At 38.8% G+C, this 16915-nt stretch overlaps 1 protein-coding gene across 1 annotated transcript; it reads right to left on the reverse strand.

Annotated features, from left to right (window-relative positions):
* Nucleotides 1-629: 629 nt before the first annotated feature.
* tbl2 (transducin beta like 2) lies at nucleotides 630-16280 on the reverse strand. The gene is made up of 7 exons (XM_037687837.1): nucleotides 16070-16280; nucleotides 13319-13440; nucleotides 11892-12076; nucleotides 5654-5805; nucleotides 3961-4087; nucleotides 3001-3153; nucleotides 630-1220 (listed from the first exon to the last, which is right to left on the reverse strand). Exons 1-7 carry the CDS (start codon nucleotides 16197-16199, stop codon nucleotides 761-763), a joined length of 1329 nt encoding a protein of 442 aa, XP_037543765.1. The 5' UTR covers nucleotides 16200-16280; the 3' UTR covers nucleotides 630-760.
* Nucleotides 16281-16915: the final 635 nt, after the last annotated feature.

A 16915-nucleotide genomic window follows, 5' to 3' on the forward strand; every position in this document is an offset into this window, starting at 1 on the left:
TGTTATATTTATATATTTGAATATTTGGGAGATCACTGACCACTAAAAGGTTAAAAAGCAATTTTTTTTATTAAAAATAAAATTTTGCATTCAATGCAAAAACTTCCTTCCCTGAATACATTACATTCTGAAGCACACTGAACTAAATCTCCACTTTTAATCTAAACTTGTTCCGTTTTGTAATTGCAAGTAATTGTGTGATTTACAAAAAATCTTTTTAGCTTAAGAAAACCTAAAGCATCCCAAGTCCCAACTAAAAGTCTGAAAACATAAACTTTTCCTCTTGCACATATCTTTTTGTTTGCACCTAAGCATTTTTTTTATCTTGAGGGGTCAGAGTCTTAAAAAATAATAATCTATAAACTTGTAAAGTCAATTTAAATATAAAAATCTTACTAACTTGCATATTGGGGGTGTAGCCAGGGAAACAGTAGATGGCATTTTCTTTCTATATTAACACTTCCAAATGAAATTATTTTAATTTCAAATTAATTTAAGCTCTCGAGCATTAGAATGCAAGAAAAGGCATTCTGTCAACGGCTGGCACGCCCTTTTTTATTTGTTTACAACAAATAACTCCTCCATTTGGGACAAGGCAGCGAGGCAGCATTTGATGTTTCCATAAAAAGAGATTCTTTATTAAAACTCCATGCAAATCCATGATTTCTTGGACAGATTGTTGTGCATAAAAAGGAGAGCAGATGTTGACATGAGCAGTCTCAATAAATAAGACACCATCACATCACATTTTGTGTTGTTTTCACTCTCTGGGAGGAGCGAGCACAGTGTCCAGGGCGCTCTGAGCTTCTTTGATCTGCTGCTGCAGTCTCTGCTTCATGGCTTCGTTCTGGGCCTTTTTCAGCATGTCCCGCATGTCTCTGATGGCGGCCCGGTAGCCCGGCGCGTTGTGAAACACTCGGATCGCCTTGTCGCCACTGCACGCCAAAAAGCGGCCGTTGATGTCAAATCTAAGGTCGGTGATTTCTTCGCTGTGGACGCCGAGCAGCTCCTCCTCCAGCTTCCCGCTGGTGGTGTCGTAGAGCGCCACGTTGCAGCCGTCGCTGATGGCCACAACGCGACCGTCGGGGGATAAAGCCGCCCGGCTGCGTTCAGAAGAGGAGCAGGGCACGGTCATCAGGAGGTAAGGGTCCTGCTGCTTTTTGTACTCCACGTTCGTGTTCCACAGCTTCCACGTCCCGTCTTTAGAGACGGTCACCATTCTGATCAGTGGAAAAAAAAAAAAAAACAGTTACACTTAAAATGTTTTCTTTCTTTTTCTCCAATTTATTTGAGGAAGATTAAAAAAAACAATTTCTGGTTTAGAATGGCTTTATGTGATGAAGTCTTATCTAAACCTTTAGGTTTCAACTTGAGGATACTGATAAAAAAAAAAAACGATTATTGTATTTTCCGCCGTACAAGTCGCACCGCCTTATAAGTCACATCAGTCCAAATATTTCATTCAACCTTTATTTAGACAGATAATCACATTGAGCCTAGAAGACTCATTTACAAGTGAGATCTGTTTAGACAGACAAAAACTAGTTAAAACTGGACATGTAGGAATTGGGAGGCAAATAAAATTCCTATTAAACTCTTTCTCCTTGGCTGAGAAGAAAAACTCTAATATTAAAAACTCTAATATTAAAAAATATGTCTAATAAAGTGGAAAAAAAAACAAATACGTCGCTTCGCCGTATAAGTTGCATCTATTACGCGTCACCGCTGACAACGCAGAAATGTGGGCTGGTGTCAAGTCAAGTCATATTTATTTATATAACACATTTAAAACAGTAAATGTTATCAAAGTGCTTACCAAAAAAGACCACAGCATCAAATATTAATAACAACATATTACAGCAACATGAATAAAAGCATAAAAACATGAAATATAATGAGAAAAAATGCGTTAAATGTCAGGGAGTAAAAGCAAAATGCCAAATTTTTGTGCTAAAAATCGATTGGCTGCAAAAAAAGGGGGCCGCGAGGTCATGCACGGGAGGATTTAACAAGAATTTAACAAGATTAACACTTAAAAACAATTATTTGTTTGCTCGATAATATAGCAAAGGTGTGTCTCAGTTTAAATTTTACTTAATAAATGCACTTTAATGGTCAAAGTAGCTGCATTTTGCCGGGGTGGTGCAGCGAAATGAATCTGATTTGACGGTTGCTCCAGGCATGATCCCAGAGCTGGAAGAAGGTGGAAGTCTGTGGCAAACCGATTGTATCATTAATAGCCACTTTTACCTATTACGTGACAAAATGGCATGCCATACTAATCGAGTGCCATCTAGCGGCTGAAAATGGTAGTGTTCATGTTGAGCATGGACTTTATTGGTATATTTTCCATATCAGAATGAATGAAAACAGTCACATCTCAGCCAAAAATTGGTTTATAAATATGAATTCAAAAAGCGTTCAATACAAAAATTTATAAATATGGGGAAAAAAAATAAGTTGCTTTGGTGTATAAGTCGCAGGGCATGCAAATTATGCAAAAAAACTGACTTACAGGCCGGAATATACAGTATATGTCAGAGTGTCTTTCTGCTGGGGTAAACTTTGCACCATCACAATATTTTGTGTTTACTTTCCTTCACATTTAACCGTTTAACCTGTTGCATCCTCTTCAGTTAGACACATCAAAACATCGATGAGTGTCTGCCGGCTGGAAATCCCTCTTCAGCTCGGTTCTCTACATTACATTTTGTTAAACTTCAATCCTGGACTCCTGAGTGATCATTTCTGAGGAACCTTTCTAACAGTAACTTTTAGTAAAACAACAGATATTTGACACCAAAGTGGATTTCTGAACCACAAACACAGTCACGCAACTTTTACTGTTTTCATTTTCCGTGTCACAAAGAGAAAAAAAAAAAGCTGCCAAGTCTCAAGAAAAAAAACAAACACGAGCATTTGGAAACAGTAATATCGTTTAAAGCTTTTGTGCTCCGTCCCACAGAGGCTCTGCAGTGCAAACAGAAAAAGTTTTCTTACTTGTGAGAGTCGTTGGAAAAAGCGAATGCGTGAACTCCGGCAGAGTGGCCCTTCAGGTCAAACGCTCGAGCGACTTCTCTGAATTCGCCTCCTTTTCCGAAACAAACCTCCCAAACTTTCACATCTGGAGTGAAACCACAGGATGCTACGAATCTGAGCACAGACAGTCACACACTTGTGGTAAGAATAAAACCCTGGAAATGTGATACACAGACTGTGATGTAAAGTATCTAAAGTCTGCAATCTAAGGTGTTTGAAGTTTGATCAGAAATCACATTTATTAATTAAAACCCAGTGATGTGGTCGGGTTCAGAGGTGCTGCTGTATTTTACTGTGGCAAGATCCAACCATCAAAAACTGAAAGAAGAAGATTTTTCAGATTAGTTACAAATGATTTTAGTTGTATTTTAGTTCCAACAGGTGATCCAAACTAATACTTTACGCTATATTTGCACCACATTTTTAATCAAAAGAATATTTAAACTTAAGGAACCTGTAGCTAAATGACATTTGATCACATCTTATTAAAACAGCATCTCCCCCACAGCCCTACGTGCAAAAGCTCCTACAAAGTTTGTCAAACTGGCGACTTTGTTCTTCAGGTCCTTGTATAAAAATCTAAACTTATGTAGGACTGAACACCCACGAATCATGGAGAACAGACGAGACGCATGTCAAAGAGCATCTGTTGACTAAAGGTTAACAAAATAATAAATCTCATCTTATCAAGTGTCTTTACAGCATCTGCTTACATTTTAAAACATCTGGAGAAAAAAAGAAGTTCATCATTTTATAGAAAAATCTGAATATTTCTGTGTAAAAAAAAAACTATTCCAAATTATGAAATGACAAAACTAAACCTTTGACGGAGGAAAACCAACCCCATAAAGCACCACGAAATGTATTTAAATGCCCATTAAAGCTTTCAGGTGTAAAGTCTAATGGGTGGGTGAGTCAGACCTGCCACAAGGGGAGACGGCTGCATAAGAATTGGTCATCTGGTTGGTGTTGATGGAGGCCAGCAGCTCTCCTTTCAGGTCCCACACGAGGATGGTGGTGTCTGCGGAGGCGCTCATTATGAATTTGCCTGCAAAGAAGAAAGTGAATCAGTATTTATAACATGAGAAAACAGATTTATATAGTCCTTTACATACGAGTCTCACAAACTAACTGTGACCTCGTAAAGACACTCAAATATAGATTTAACTAGAGAAATGGCATTTCCTGTAAAAATGCAGTGTGAATGCTTATCGTTGAAGAATTTGCTGAAAAACAGCTGAAATGAGCTAAAATACATTCTGAAATGTAGCTGAAAATTGAAGAACAAGCCTAAATTAGCAGAAGAAAGAAAGAAAAAAATAATTACTGAATTATGCTCAAATAAGCAGAAATGAGGGGAAAAAAGAAATCAGTTAAAAAAATCTTAAATTAGCCAAAAACAGCTGAAAAGTAGCTGAAAAAGCAGACAGAAGCTTAACCTACTAGAAGGAAGTGGAAAGAGTTGAAATAAGTTCTTAACTTTGCACAAAACAACTAAATAGCAACTGAAATGTGAGAAAAGGCTGAAAATAGCAGAAACAACTGAAATCAGCAGAAAGAAGCAAATTAGTTTGAAAGTAGCAGAAATTAACATGAAGACTTGAATTTATCTGAAAATAGCTGAAATTAGCTAAAATTGCTAAAAAGGTAGCTAAAAATGTAGAACAAGCTTAAATTAGCAGAAAAAAAGCAGAAAGAATATGTTTGCCCAATTAGGCTGAAAGAAGCAGAAATGAGCACAAAAAAGTGGAAATTATCTGAAAAAAGCTGAAATTAGCAACAACAACAACAAAAAAACTGTTGAAAGGTAGCTAAAGGCAGAAAAAAAATTAATTAAGAGAAGGAAGTGGAGAGAGCACTTTTTTTCTGAATTAGGCTGAAAAAGTTGAAATGAGTGCAAAATATTTTAGCTGAAAAAGCTAAACAGTTAAATAGCAGCTGAAATAGCAGAAAAAGCTGAAACTTGCAGAAATAAGCTGAAAAGAGCATAACAAGCTGAAATTTGCAGAAATAAGTTAGAAGCAGCACAAAAATGTTGTAGTTAGTAGAATAAAGCAGAAAAACACAAAACAGCTGAAAAAACCCCAGCTGAAAGTAGCTGAAAGTAGCTGAAAAGCTTTTAAGTTTGCACAAGGAAGCTGAAAGAAACTGAACCAGAACAAAATATTTAAGGAGCAGTGAAAGGTTGTAAACAGATCTAAAGATCTGAAGGATGTAAAATGAGCTCAGTTCATTTTCTATGAGAAAAAAAATTGCAGAAAAGGCTAAATATGTCAAAAAGCTAAAGTTGCATCAATACCATAAGTCATAGCACCCTTCTCCTGAACGAGTTGAACGTTTTGAAATGATTTGTTGAAAAAGCACAAAAACTGTGGAATGAGAATCGTGCCGAAAAATCTACGGAAGAAAAATGGATCACAATAGTGTGAATGCTTCATAAGTGTTCACACCATTAGATAAACGATTCACACATTTTAAATTCTGGACAGTTTTATTCAGAGTATTGTGGTTAAACTGATGAAACTTCCTACAAGCAGACAACATCCATACCAAAAAAGAAAAACTAAACAAATGTTAGCATGTAACTAAGATGTAACTAGCGTGCGTTCTGTACCGGTCTCTGCGATGCCGATGTTGAGTATCGGGGCCTTGTGTTTCGGTGGGAAATCCTCGGCAGCAGCCTTGAAGCTGAGAGTGCCGTCATCCTTCTTGATCATTTTAAAGATGCGTATCGTATCTCCGTTGGCCAGCCAGGTGATAAACGCCCTGCAGGTGAGACGCAACGAGTCAGAGGAGGTGGTGATGGGTTTAAATAACAGCTAGGACAACTTTGTTCTTACATATCATCACAGACGGGCAACAGCCGTGTGTATTTTCATTATTGGTATATTTGTAGTGAGTCACGTGGGTACGTGTCACTAGTTGTAGTATGACAATATATGAGATATATGCATACAATATTCACGAGTTCCTCATCTTTCTGACTGTGTAATGTCGTGCATTGAATTTTAACAGAAATGCGAACGAGAGACGTTATTATCTTTGACCCATCAAATGAATGTGGTCATTTATTTTCAGAATCAAAGTTTAACATCAAACATTTACATTAATTTGGCAAAATATGAAAATAATAACAGACAAGTTTCACAGAAAATGAGCATCGATCACTCGGCGGTGAACGAGGACTTTGCTTCAGATATTTCTAAAATATTTCTAACAGGTGTGTTAGAAAAAGATTTTGATCCAAAAGGAATGGCGGACTGCTTGGAGAATGCGTTCGCGCTTCTGACAACGTCCGTACATCCATATGATAAACAGGCAGAGCGCATGAACCCAAAAGAGTTAGTGGACAATCTGAAGGAAGTTGCAGAAAGTGTGACCTCTACAGAAATTACAATGCCAAACTACGAAAAGCTGGCTAAAATTGCAATTTTGCTGAAAGAATCATTCTATATGGTTGTTGAGAAAGCTGATTACCTTGCAATAAGGTTAAACAGTGAAAAAGAGGTGGTTCAGAGAATTGAAGAACACTTCCTTCAATTTAAAAGTGAACACGAAATCCTCACAAGAAAACATTCTGAACAGATGTTTCAATCACAGCAAAATGCAAATGCAGAAATTGATTCGCTGAATAGCAAAATAGATTTGTTTAACAAAAAGCTGGAAGAACTCAGAATGGATAAACACATATTGCAAGAGCTAAAGATGCGTTTAGAAAGTGATTATCATACATCACAGGAACGCTTAAAAACATGTGAAGAAAAACTACGAGCGGCAACAAACAAGATTTCTGACGTGGGGCGAGTTGAAGACCGTGGACAGAGTCCAGGCCACTCACATACACCTCAGAAAGACGTTGTTGCACTTCCTGCTCTTAACCCACCCTCACATAACGTGGCAGGAACAGACCTGAACAGGTCTCCTCCACAAAACATGCAACAGAGTGCATGGAAACTGTCTCCTTCAATGGATGATTTGCAAAAAATCTCAAAATATGTACAATGTTTTGTACCTGGACAAAAAAGCTCATCTGGAACAAAAGCGTACCTCAGAGAACTGGATTTCAGATTGAGATCTTATCCTAACGCTACGGTAGAGGATAAGATCAGTCTGATACGACTCACTTCGGACAGAGAGGTGTTTACCTTCATCGAGCGTCTACCTGATGCAACGAGTAAGGATTACAAACTTCTGTGTGAAGCTCTGATCAAAGAGTACGACCCCTGCACAGGACCTGCTGGTTTCCCAGCCGCAGACAAGGTCACGCAGGGTAAAGATGAACATCCAAGAGTTTATTACAAAAGAATCTTCCAAGCTTATTTTGGTTACAGAAATGAAACCGGAATGGAGGAAGAAGAAAATTTTAAATTTGTTTTCAGCAAAAATCTCCACACTGACATACGCATGTCAGTACGAATTATGGCAAATTTCAGAGAAAAATCCATAAATGAGATTAAACAGTGTGCAGTGAATGTCTTTGAGGCACGTTCTCATGCTAAGACGCCCATAGAGGTGTTTCCCGGTATAAAGGTTAAACCCCACTCCCTAGAAATGGAAGGAAGGTGCGCGCCACCTCCTCCTAAAACAGGCGAGAAAAGGCAGTATTTTCAGACTAACAAACCGCATAATGAAGGTGCGCGCTGGAACAAAAAGGCTCCTCTTTCAGAGGATGAACGTGATTATCGTACATGGGACATGCGCAGGACGCAAGAATATGGGATCCAAGAGGACCCATATTATCAAGGGAAATCCGAAGAGGAACCCCCAAAAGACGTACCTAGCCGCCTCCCACCTCGGACGAAACGTCCCGAGGCGAAAAAATCACAAAAGTTCCAGGAACAAGGCCCTAAACCTCTGAGCTCGGAAGAGACAGAGGAAATGCAAAGGTTTTTAGACACTTTGATACACGCTGAAATGGGAACCCAACCAGGAGCACAATGTAGTGATCTAATCGCTACTAACTCTGAAGGCGCGAATGACAACATTACAGATGTCGGTGAAACACACCAAGACATTGCTGTTACTGCCTCCAACAACCCCTCATCGGACGAAGGGGGGATAAACTCACACACAAACGATGATGAGTCATCGCAAACTGAAAACTCAAAACCTGACCTTCATGATTTTGAACTAGGCATCCCAGTTCTGGGAGGACTCCCAGATAACCTGGTACCGAGTCAAGAAGCTGGGCCAGTATGTTTCACGAAACCATCACAGGCCATCGCTCTTTTCTCAACCAATGATGTCGACCAAGGACCTCAAACCTATGGTGCCTTACCCATAGACAGGTCCGACGACTCAGAAAAGGATTCGTTGGAGCTCCCCATGGAGCAAGAACCCTCATCAGTCTCATCACAGATTGAACAGGTGGTCGCTCAAGCTGACACTCTGACATCTGATGAAGAAAGAGACAACATTCGCCAAGTTCTTTTAAAATATGAAAAGTCAATTTCAACTGACCCAGACATCATCCAACTTCAGAAGTTGGATGGTCCTGCAATTAAATCGATGATACTGTATCTGACTGACCCAGACAAATACACTCCATCGAAAGTCAAACTGGATTCCAATCCAGACCTAAAAGTCCTCTTTCAGCTGCGCAAACAGTTAAAACTACTCAAGGACAGCCTAACTTTAGCTCATGGAGCGACGTCCTCACCCGTGTTCGCAGTCTCCCACGACCGAAGGGGGGTGACGCCAGTTAGGATAATGCTACCAGACGCGATAACATGATCAAATCTGACATTCAGAGTGAGTGGCGCACCGAAACGTTGTTTCCTAGTTGCTTAATCACTGCTTTTGTCGATGTTGAAACGTTGTTTTACTGGTTGCTTAGTTACTGTTCTTGTCGATGTTGAGACATCGTTTAATTGGTTTTTGGTATTGTTTTCGAACACCCCAGGCAAGAATGAATTTTGTTGTGTAGTTAAGTTAGAGACTAAGAGGCCTTTAACCATGCCAACATGCAGTTCATTCATTAAATTGCAATCTTTGCGGAGTCAATGTATATTATTGCTACTTTAAGTACCATAATCTACATCGATCTCACAACGCTTAAGCCGAACCTACTCGAACAATTCTATTCGGGGGGATAGCTAATTCTTTTTGATAAGTCTCGCCATAGACTTCCAAAACATTTATGGGAAAACCAAACACCCAATCTCAAGTCGTTCGTCTAAAAGACAACAGACAATTACACCGAACTATATTTTACCATATAAAGCTAACTTAAACCAAGTTAGAAATGGAAAAATAGTTTGGAACACTTTTCTATAGGCATAAACCCCTGTAGTTACCCCTTTTCAGCATTCTCTACCCCTTAACTGGTAGTTGTAGCTGTTCCCAACCATAATAGCTTACACACCAGATGCATATAGTTTAAGGCCTTATGTAAAATCCCCTTCATAAGCCCACCTTAAACCACATAATTGCATGACACATTGAACCAGAACGGCACAGGCTGGACGTCGCTGGAGACAACCTTCGCTGGAGGCGACCTGCAATCCTGACGTTGGTCTCCACTCTTCATCCAGTGGCCGCTTCTTCAGTTCAATCCAAGGGTACCCCTCTGTATGCTGATTAATCAACACTTCCAATCGCTGTGGATTTACCGTTGTGGATTATATGACTTTTTCCAATGGATTACAGACTCTGTTTCCAAGGGGTTAAAGCATTGCTACAATGGAATTATCGAGACGATATGGGATTATAATCAACACAATGGAATACCAAGAACATTGTGGAATTACCTTGACTTTGTTTCCTTGCTGGATTACTTCTGACTTTGGTCTTCCTTGCTGGATTACTTCTGACTTTGGTCTTCCTTGCTGGATTACATCAAGCTCAAGGACATTTGAAGGTCTAAGTTCACGGTTGGAATTCATCCCCATGGACAGGTGATGATTTCCAAAGGGGGGACTGTAGTGAACCAGATGACCTGATGATCTGACCCTCATCTGACCCTGATGACCTCAAATCTACCAGATGGACAGAGACTGTTATTTTCATTGATCTGAATAAGTCTGAGCCATCTGATGACTTTCTTTCTTGAATTAATCAAGCAGAAAAGACAATCCTCTATAATCATTACTGTTTTACAAATGTTTGATAATCAAATTGTGTTAGTTCCATTCAATGCTTACAGGTTGAAAAAGAACTACTCATTTTATTTTACATAAACAGTAAGTAATGATTTTTATTCCTCATTCAAAGAAGAAATCAGGTTAATATGCATTTCTTGATTGTCTGTCTTCAATGAGCAAGCTGTCGTAAGTATGTGAAAGTTGAAGCTTCGGTCAACTAAATGTTTACTGAAAATGGGATGTCATGTTTTACTATTTGGAAAGATACAACAGAGTGAGGCTCCAAAAAGTCTGGTATTCTGCAATAATCTTTTCTGTATGTTGAAAACAAATTCATTCCCTGACCTCGACTTTTGATAATACCTTACGTCAAAAAACACACCTCTTTCTGGTACATCCACGAATCAGAAAGCTCTAAATTGAACCGGAAGTCGACCCATTTAAAATGTGGCAACTTCCCAGTTCAGGTTAGAATTTGTTAGAATTCATGGAGAATTCATGGAGAATGGTGAAGTGAATGGAAGAGAATTCGAGAATTCAGGAGAGTCAGAGACGTTTGGAATTATAACTTCTGTTTGAACAACCCACGCACGACTATCTAAGGATTTCAGCAGCTCTCAACGGAGACGCTGAAAGGTCTGGAGGATTCTCTATCGAGCTGATCTATCATCAACCAGGTAACGGTCTCTTCTTCGACTAAAGTGTACCGGAGGCGAGCTGAGATCTGATGAAGCGTGCACGTTCTGGTCTACAGATATTAATTCCCTCACATAGTTCTCTGTAAGATAAATCTCCATTTCATCTTAAACTCTTCTCTCTCTCACAAAACCAGTACAGATATTTTAGAAATATCTGAAGCAAAGTCCTCGTTCACCGCCGAGTGATCGATGCTCATTTTCTGTGAAACTTGTCTGTTATTATTTTCATATTTTGCCAAATTAATGTAAATGTTTGATGTTAAACTTTGATTCTGAAAATAAATGACCACATTCATTTGATGGGTCAAAGATAATAACGTCTCTCGTTCGCATTTCTGTTAAAATTCAATGCACGACATTACACAGTCAGAAAGATGAGGAACTCGTGAATATTGTATGCATATATCTCATATATTGTCATACTACAACTAGTGACGCGTACCCACGTGACTCACTACATATTCATGTTTAATATTCGTCCACTGGTCACCCTTCAAATCAGTCTGTGGTTCTATGGAGGACTATCCAATGAAAAGGCATTAAAGAAGCTTGTAACTCCATTAGTATTAAACAGGACGCTACAGAAGAGCAGTAAATACAAAGCTGGCGTGCATAAGTACGTCTTCTTTACAGAAGAATCAATACGTCTATAAAAATAACGGCCCTCCATTAATAATTCAGTTATCGGACCATAAACACAGCTGACAACGTAAAACGAGTTTTTTAGAATAAAAAAAAAGTAAGATTTTACTATTATTTTTGCTCCTGCTCTGTTATTTATAAAGGCTTAGTTAAGTTTTTATCATAAAAATACACTTCTAGTTTCAGAAATCATTGCTGCTAAAAATACGACGGCCGACTATTTAAGTACTAAAAACAAAAAATGGAAAACAACAAAGTAAACTGCCATGTTTAACTTTTTTCTTGTTCCGTTCGAAGGACCTGGTTTAAGGATTTCAGATACAACGCAGGCGTATTTTACAGTTTGCTCCTGTGTTTGGGGTTAATTTAAAGATGGACGAGGGTCGTCTTACACCGAGTGTAAATAAAGTTTAGTGAACGAGAGCGAGACCTGGAGTCTGGGCTGAAGCGGACCAGCGTGGCGTGATCCAGCTCCACGTTGGCTCTCAGATACTTGTGCTCCCGCTCCAGGAAGTCTTTGGTGCTCCAAATCCGAACGGTGCGATCGTCCGCGCACGACGCCAGGTACTTCCCGTTGCTGCTGAAATCAAGACACGTCACGTTCCCACTGTGGCCCTGAAGAGCACAAGAACACACTCGCATGACGAGAACTGACCCTGGAGGAAGTGTGGAAATTATCCAGAAGAATTATACTGAACTAATAAAAGCTGTAATTACATTGGTTCTTCTAAAAAAAAAAAAAAAAAAAAAAAAAGTTTTATTATTTATGTAGAATATATTTGTGCCTGCAGTGTCCACCACCACTTTATTTTAACTATGGGTTGATGATGATAAATTCCACTTTCATTTAAATTAAAACATTTTTGTCCTTTATTTAAGATTTCTTATTATTTTAAGCAAGACAATAAAAAAAAGGATTGTTTTAATTTGTTTTAATTCAGATGGTGAAAGATAAAAATGGGGGTGCTTGAAGAAGACGACATCATTTTATTGGTGTACGTTACTCGTGCAGGTTTATCTATAAAGAAGCCGTTAATTAGCTGCTGCTCCCGCGACACGACTCCGGAACGAGCGGAAGATAATGGATGGAGAATAATGTTTTTATCATGTAGCATAATTAGCGTGCTTGACAAAAATGTGTCTCCCCAATAATCTTTAGGAATATGAAAGGTTTTTGATGCATTTGTCCAAGATGTTGAATTTAGACTTCCTTAAGTTTCATTGACAGAATGTAGGTTTTCATCAACCTGTTTAAAAGTTGTTTTCTTTTCAATTAAGGATAAGTGGAGGCCGGGTGGAGATTGTCAAAGGGCCGTCTCTGGCCCACGAGCCATATGTTGCCCATGTCTGGATTAGAGTGATGTTATTGCTCGTTTTACATAAATCTGTGATATATTTTACTTTTTTTTTTGAAATTGTAATAGGAGACTTTAATGTGATGTTAATGCGAGATCATAATCAAATTTAAATTTTTTTATAAACCCACTCACTAAAGCTCTGATTTTAGTCAAAAATGAACGCCTTCTGGTAAGCGTTTTGGAAATTGTTCAACCCGATGTTAGTTTCTTCGGCTGATGTTTCTGGTATGGATTAATTAACACACTTAAAAAAAAATAATTATGAAGTTCTGTTCATGTCATTTGTTTCAACCCGTGTGAAAGAACTTGTTAAGTAAAGCCTGCGTTCTCTTAATTCTCTCAGGTGTTAAGATCTAAAAACATGTCCGTTTATAGCATACAAGTTTTGACGTTTAAAAAGATGAAACTCAGTTTTCTTAATTTCAACTGTAAAAGCTCCTTGGATGAAAAACAAAACGTTTTAAAACAAAAACAGACGTCGACGGTGTTTCCAGTTTACCTTCAGGGAGGCTGCCAGCAGAGGATGGCTGAAACTGTGCTGCACAGGTTTATCTTTGCGACTCCGCTGCTTCTCCTGCTTCGGCTTCTTGGACGTGGGGCCCTTCACAGAACTGGATTCAGCTGAAACAAGAAAAAACTGATGATTTTAGTGACTAACAAACACCATCTGTACGTTACGTAAAAATCTAAGGCGTAAAATGAACTCGCGTCTTTCAGGACCTTGTCAAACCTCAAAATTCACAAGTATTTACTCATGACTATATTTTTTAAGTTCTCCTTGTTTTCATATTTTGTTTTATATTCATTGCAAAAATATAAATCGCACCTCAAGCTTTTGTTTGATGTGCGCATTTTAATTAGCGCAGCTAACTGAGATTAGTCGAACTTCATAAACATAATATAAAAACATTGTTGTGAACATTTAGTAGTTAAAAACATTTTTATTATTTATTTAAATAAAGATAAGAGGGGAGAAGACAAGCTTCGATGAGAATAGACTGCTGTTCACAGCACTATCAGCTAATAAACAGAAGTAGTCTATTTTATACGGGTGCACAGATTGCAGTTTTCTGGCCGATACCGATTTTGTTTAATAAGCGACACTGTCAGGTGTTATAAGGTCACAATGCACCTTCAATTTTCCAATATTATTTTATTGAAAAACATAATATCCTAGAAACAATACAAACTTATTTTAACTGTCCAGAGCTCTGAAATATAAATAAAGTTTAGACAATTGTTAAAACATCGGTAAAATCAGTATCTCGTGTAAATTTTGGCTGATCTCACAAAATTAAGGAAATAGGGGTGCATCGATAAATCGGCCGGCTGATTTATCGGTGCACCCCCGTCAATTATCAAAGAGCTTGTCCCTAACACATTAAAAGTTATGTGTTAAAAACTGGGTGAGATTTAGACGCAGACCATCCCTGGGTCGTTTCAACTCAGCAGGGTTGGATTATCAGTTTGACGCAGCCTACTGGGTTTACGTTTCTACCCAGACATGGTTTAAAATGACAGATTTGTTGAACTAAAAAAGTTTATCTTAAATCCACAATCTGGATTATTAACACCGTAATCAAATCTTGGGTTGGTGTTTGCTAGCTGGCATTAATAGCTATCATGGTTGTTTTCGAAGGGCTTGACTCGGCCCGGCTTCAGAGCCAGCTTCCACTGGGTGGTCCAGACAGCTTCCAGTTCGGTTCTTAGGACCTGCTTGGCCGAGACTCCAAGCGAGTCAAGCTGAAGATTTGACGTCAGCAGACTGCAGGCCATTGGTTGGACAGAAGAATCAAGCCCAGCATATATAAAACCTCACAAACGCAGAACTGGTTTTTATTTTGACTCGACCACAGCATCTTTAGAAACAGTGGCATGGAACTGTGAGTGTTTTGCAGCTTTGTTGCACGTATTTGCACAATGCTGAGTAAGTTGTGTTTGCCTCGGACAGAAGTGATGAACAGTCGTGCATGCATTAAGGTGGCACTCAAGTTATACGGAAAACCAGAGACTGTGTGTAGAGCAGACTAGTCTAAATGAGTGATAGAGAGACTGGACAATGAAAAAAAAACGTTAGTATCAGTTAGCTAGCACCAACCAATGTTATTTTAGTACACAAACTCACTATTTTGTGCAGAGGTGTCTGATCTTGATCCTGGTTACTCGCTTAGGATGGGAGACTGTGACGAAGTGAAAACTCAAAGCAATCTGCTGGCTCCTTAGATAAATATTGTTATTAACTGATTTTTGTGTGTGTGAATGTTTCTGTGCAGCACTGAGGCGACATCTGTTGTGAATTGGCGCTATATAAATAAACTGAATTGAATTGGTAAGCCACTATCCCGCAGGTTTTAGTTGTTTCATGCAGGACAGAGGCCCACCAGGACCAGGATTGGACACCACTGGTATTGTGCAAGCTAAAGTGGTTAAAAAGCCAACTACATTGGACATCTTACTAGTTGCTTTTACAGTCTCATTACACCCTAAAGTCAGTCAGGTTTAATTTGTCTTAACATGGCAGGCTGTAGAACGACGTGGCTCATCTCCAGTGACAAAGTTTTTGATCCAACTTTGGTCCAACCAACCCAACAGCTTTAATCCTGAATTACCAAAACAACTCAGCAAATTCTAGTGAGCAGTATTTTTTTTTAAATTTATTTATGACATACAAAAAAAACTGAAATTCTGTAGTGGCTTTTGTTTTGATGCACCACCCCCTTCTGACCACCTCTTTGAAAAACATCTGGAGGCACCCCTGGTTTAAAGCAGGTCATGGGAAAACACTTTACAGAGTTTGTTTTCATTTGTTGCAGTAATTGATACATTATTGAAACTATTAGTTATTATCAGTCCCCATCAGTGGTGATTCTGTAACCAGTACCAGTTGTAGCTCACTCTAATCTGTAGGAAAGCGAGCTGTGATCAAGAAGTTTACAAGCATTCCAATGATTTTACGGCGTGTCCAACATTTGAACTCGAGTCGTCTTTGATCCCATTGGTCCCTGAACGTTACATTTTACGGTTGGCCAGTGGCAGGTGACAGCAAGTAAAAAGTTAATTCAGTTAGTTTTTATTTAGTTTGTATGAGTGAAGCGTGAATAATGTGGACACTAGGGCTCTCTTTTTCACAGTGAATATATTAATGAATGAATGACGGCGTTCATTCAATGGACTCATACGTCAGCGACTCGGCTCACCCTCGACACTGTCATTCACCGCAGCGGGTGAATGAGCTAAACTGCTCTCTTACCTGAACTGTCCGCAGCTTGTTGCTCTGTTGTTGCATTTTTCTCCTCTTTCCGTCTTCCCACCGCTAACGCGACCAGAATAACCAGTGCACCCAGTAATAAAGTCAAGGCAACCAGAGCAGCTACCTCCATGTCTGCCACGTCTTTTTTTTTTTTTTTTTACTCGCTAACTTGCTAGTCCATTCGCTGAGCACTGCGCATGCGTTCAAATACTCTCATTTTGGAGTGGCGCGTTAAAAACATTTATTCTAAACTGTAAATAAGAGAACTGGAGTCAAGACGGCGTTGAAAGGAGTTTTAAACTTTTCTGACGTTATACAAAGACACCTATAGACTTTCTGATAAAATACAAATTTCTCACAGGCAGTTCAGTTAAACAAATACAATATTAACGCCGGACATTGTTGTGGATAATGTATAGATATCTCAACATTTCTTTTCCTTAACATAAAAATGCTAGAAAACACCAACTGCGTATACTACACTTGTAAGTTTACAGTTTTATTTTGAATAATATATTTAATTTAACCAAACTTATCTAAAAAAAGCACAAATGGGTAAATTATTTAATTTGGTCTGATTTTGTTGAACGCAGCAGAAAGTACCATGGCAGCTTACACCGCCATCTACAGGGCTGGAGTTAAAACTGCACGTGGAAAAGTTTTTGTTTTTACATTGAAGTTCATGCTCAATAATCCAGGTAAAAAGTCCAACAAAGTTAAGTCAGGTCCTCTGGACAGTTTACTTGTGTTGAAACGTTTCATCAAAAAGACTTCATCAGTCCGAGGAGCCGCAACAAACTCAGTCTTATAAGTAGCACGCTCAGTGGGCCAACCAGTTTGATGGCA

The sequence above is a fragment of the Nematolebias whitei genome, chromosome 14 (genome assembly GCF_014905685.2).
Source record: "Nematolebias whitei isolate Nwh7 chromosome 14, NemWhi1, whole genome shotgun sequence".
NCBI classification, from domain to species: Eukaryota; Metazoa; Chordata; class Actinopteri; order Cyprinodontiformes; family Rivulidae; genus Nematolebias; species Nematolebias whitei.

Coding starts and splice junctions, on each gene's coding strand:
- tbl2 (XM_037687837.1), bottom strand. CDS start 16,199: ATGGAGGTAGCTGCTCTGGTTGCCTTGACTTTATTACTGGGTGCACTG. Junction 13,441..16,069: donor ACAAGCTGCGGACAGTTCAG/GTAAGAGAGCAG, acceptor TTCTTGTTTCAG/CTGAATCCAGTTCTGTGAAG. Junction 4,088..5,653: donor CATCGGCATCGCAGAGACCG/GTACAGAACGCA, acceptor TCTTCTTTGCAG/GCAAATTCATAATGAGCGCC.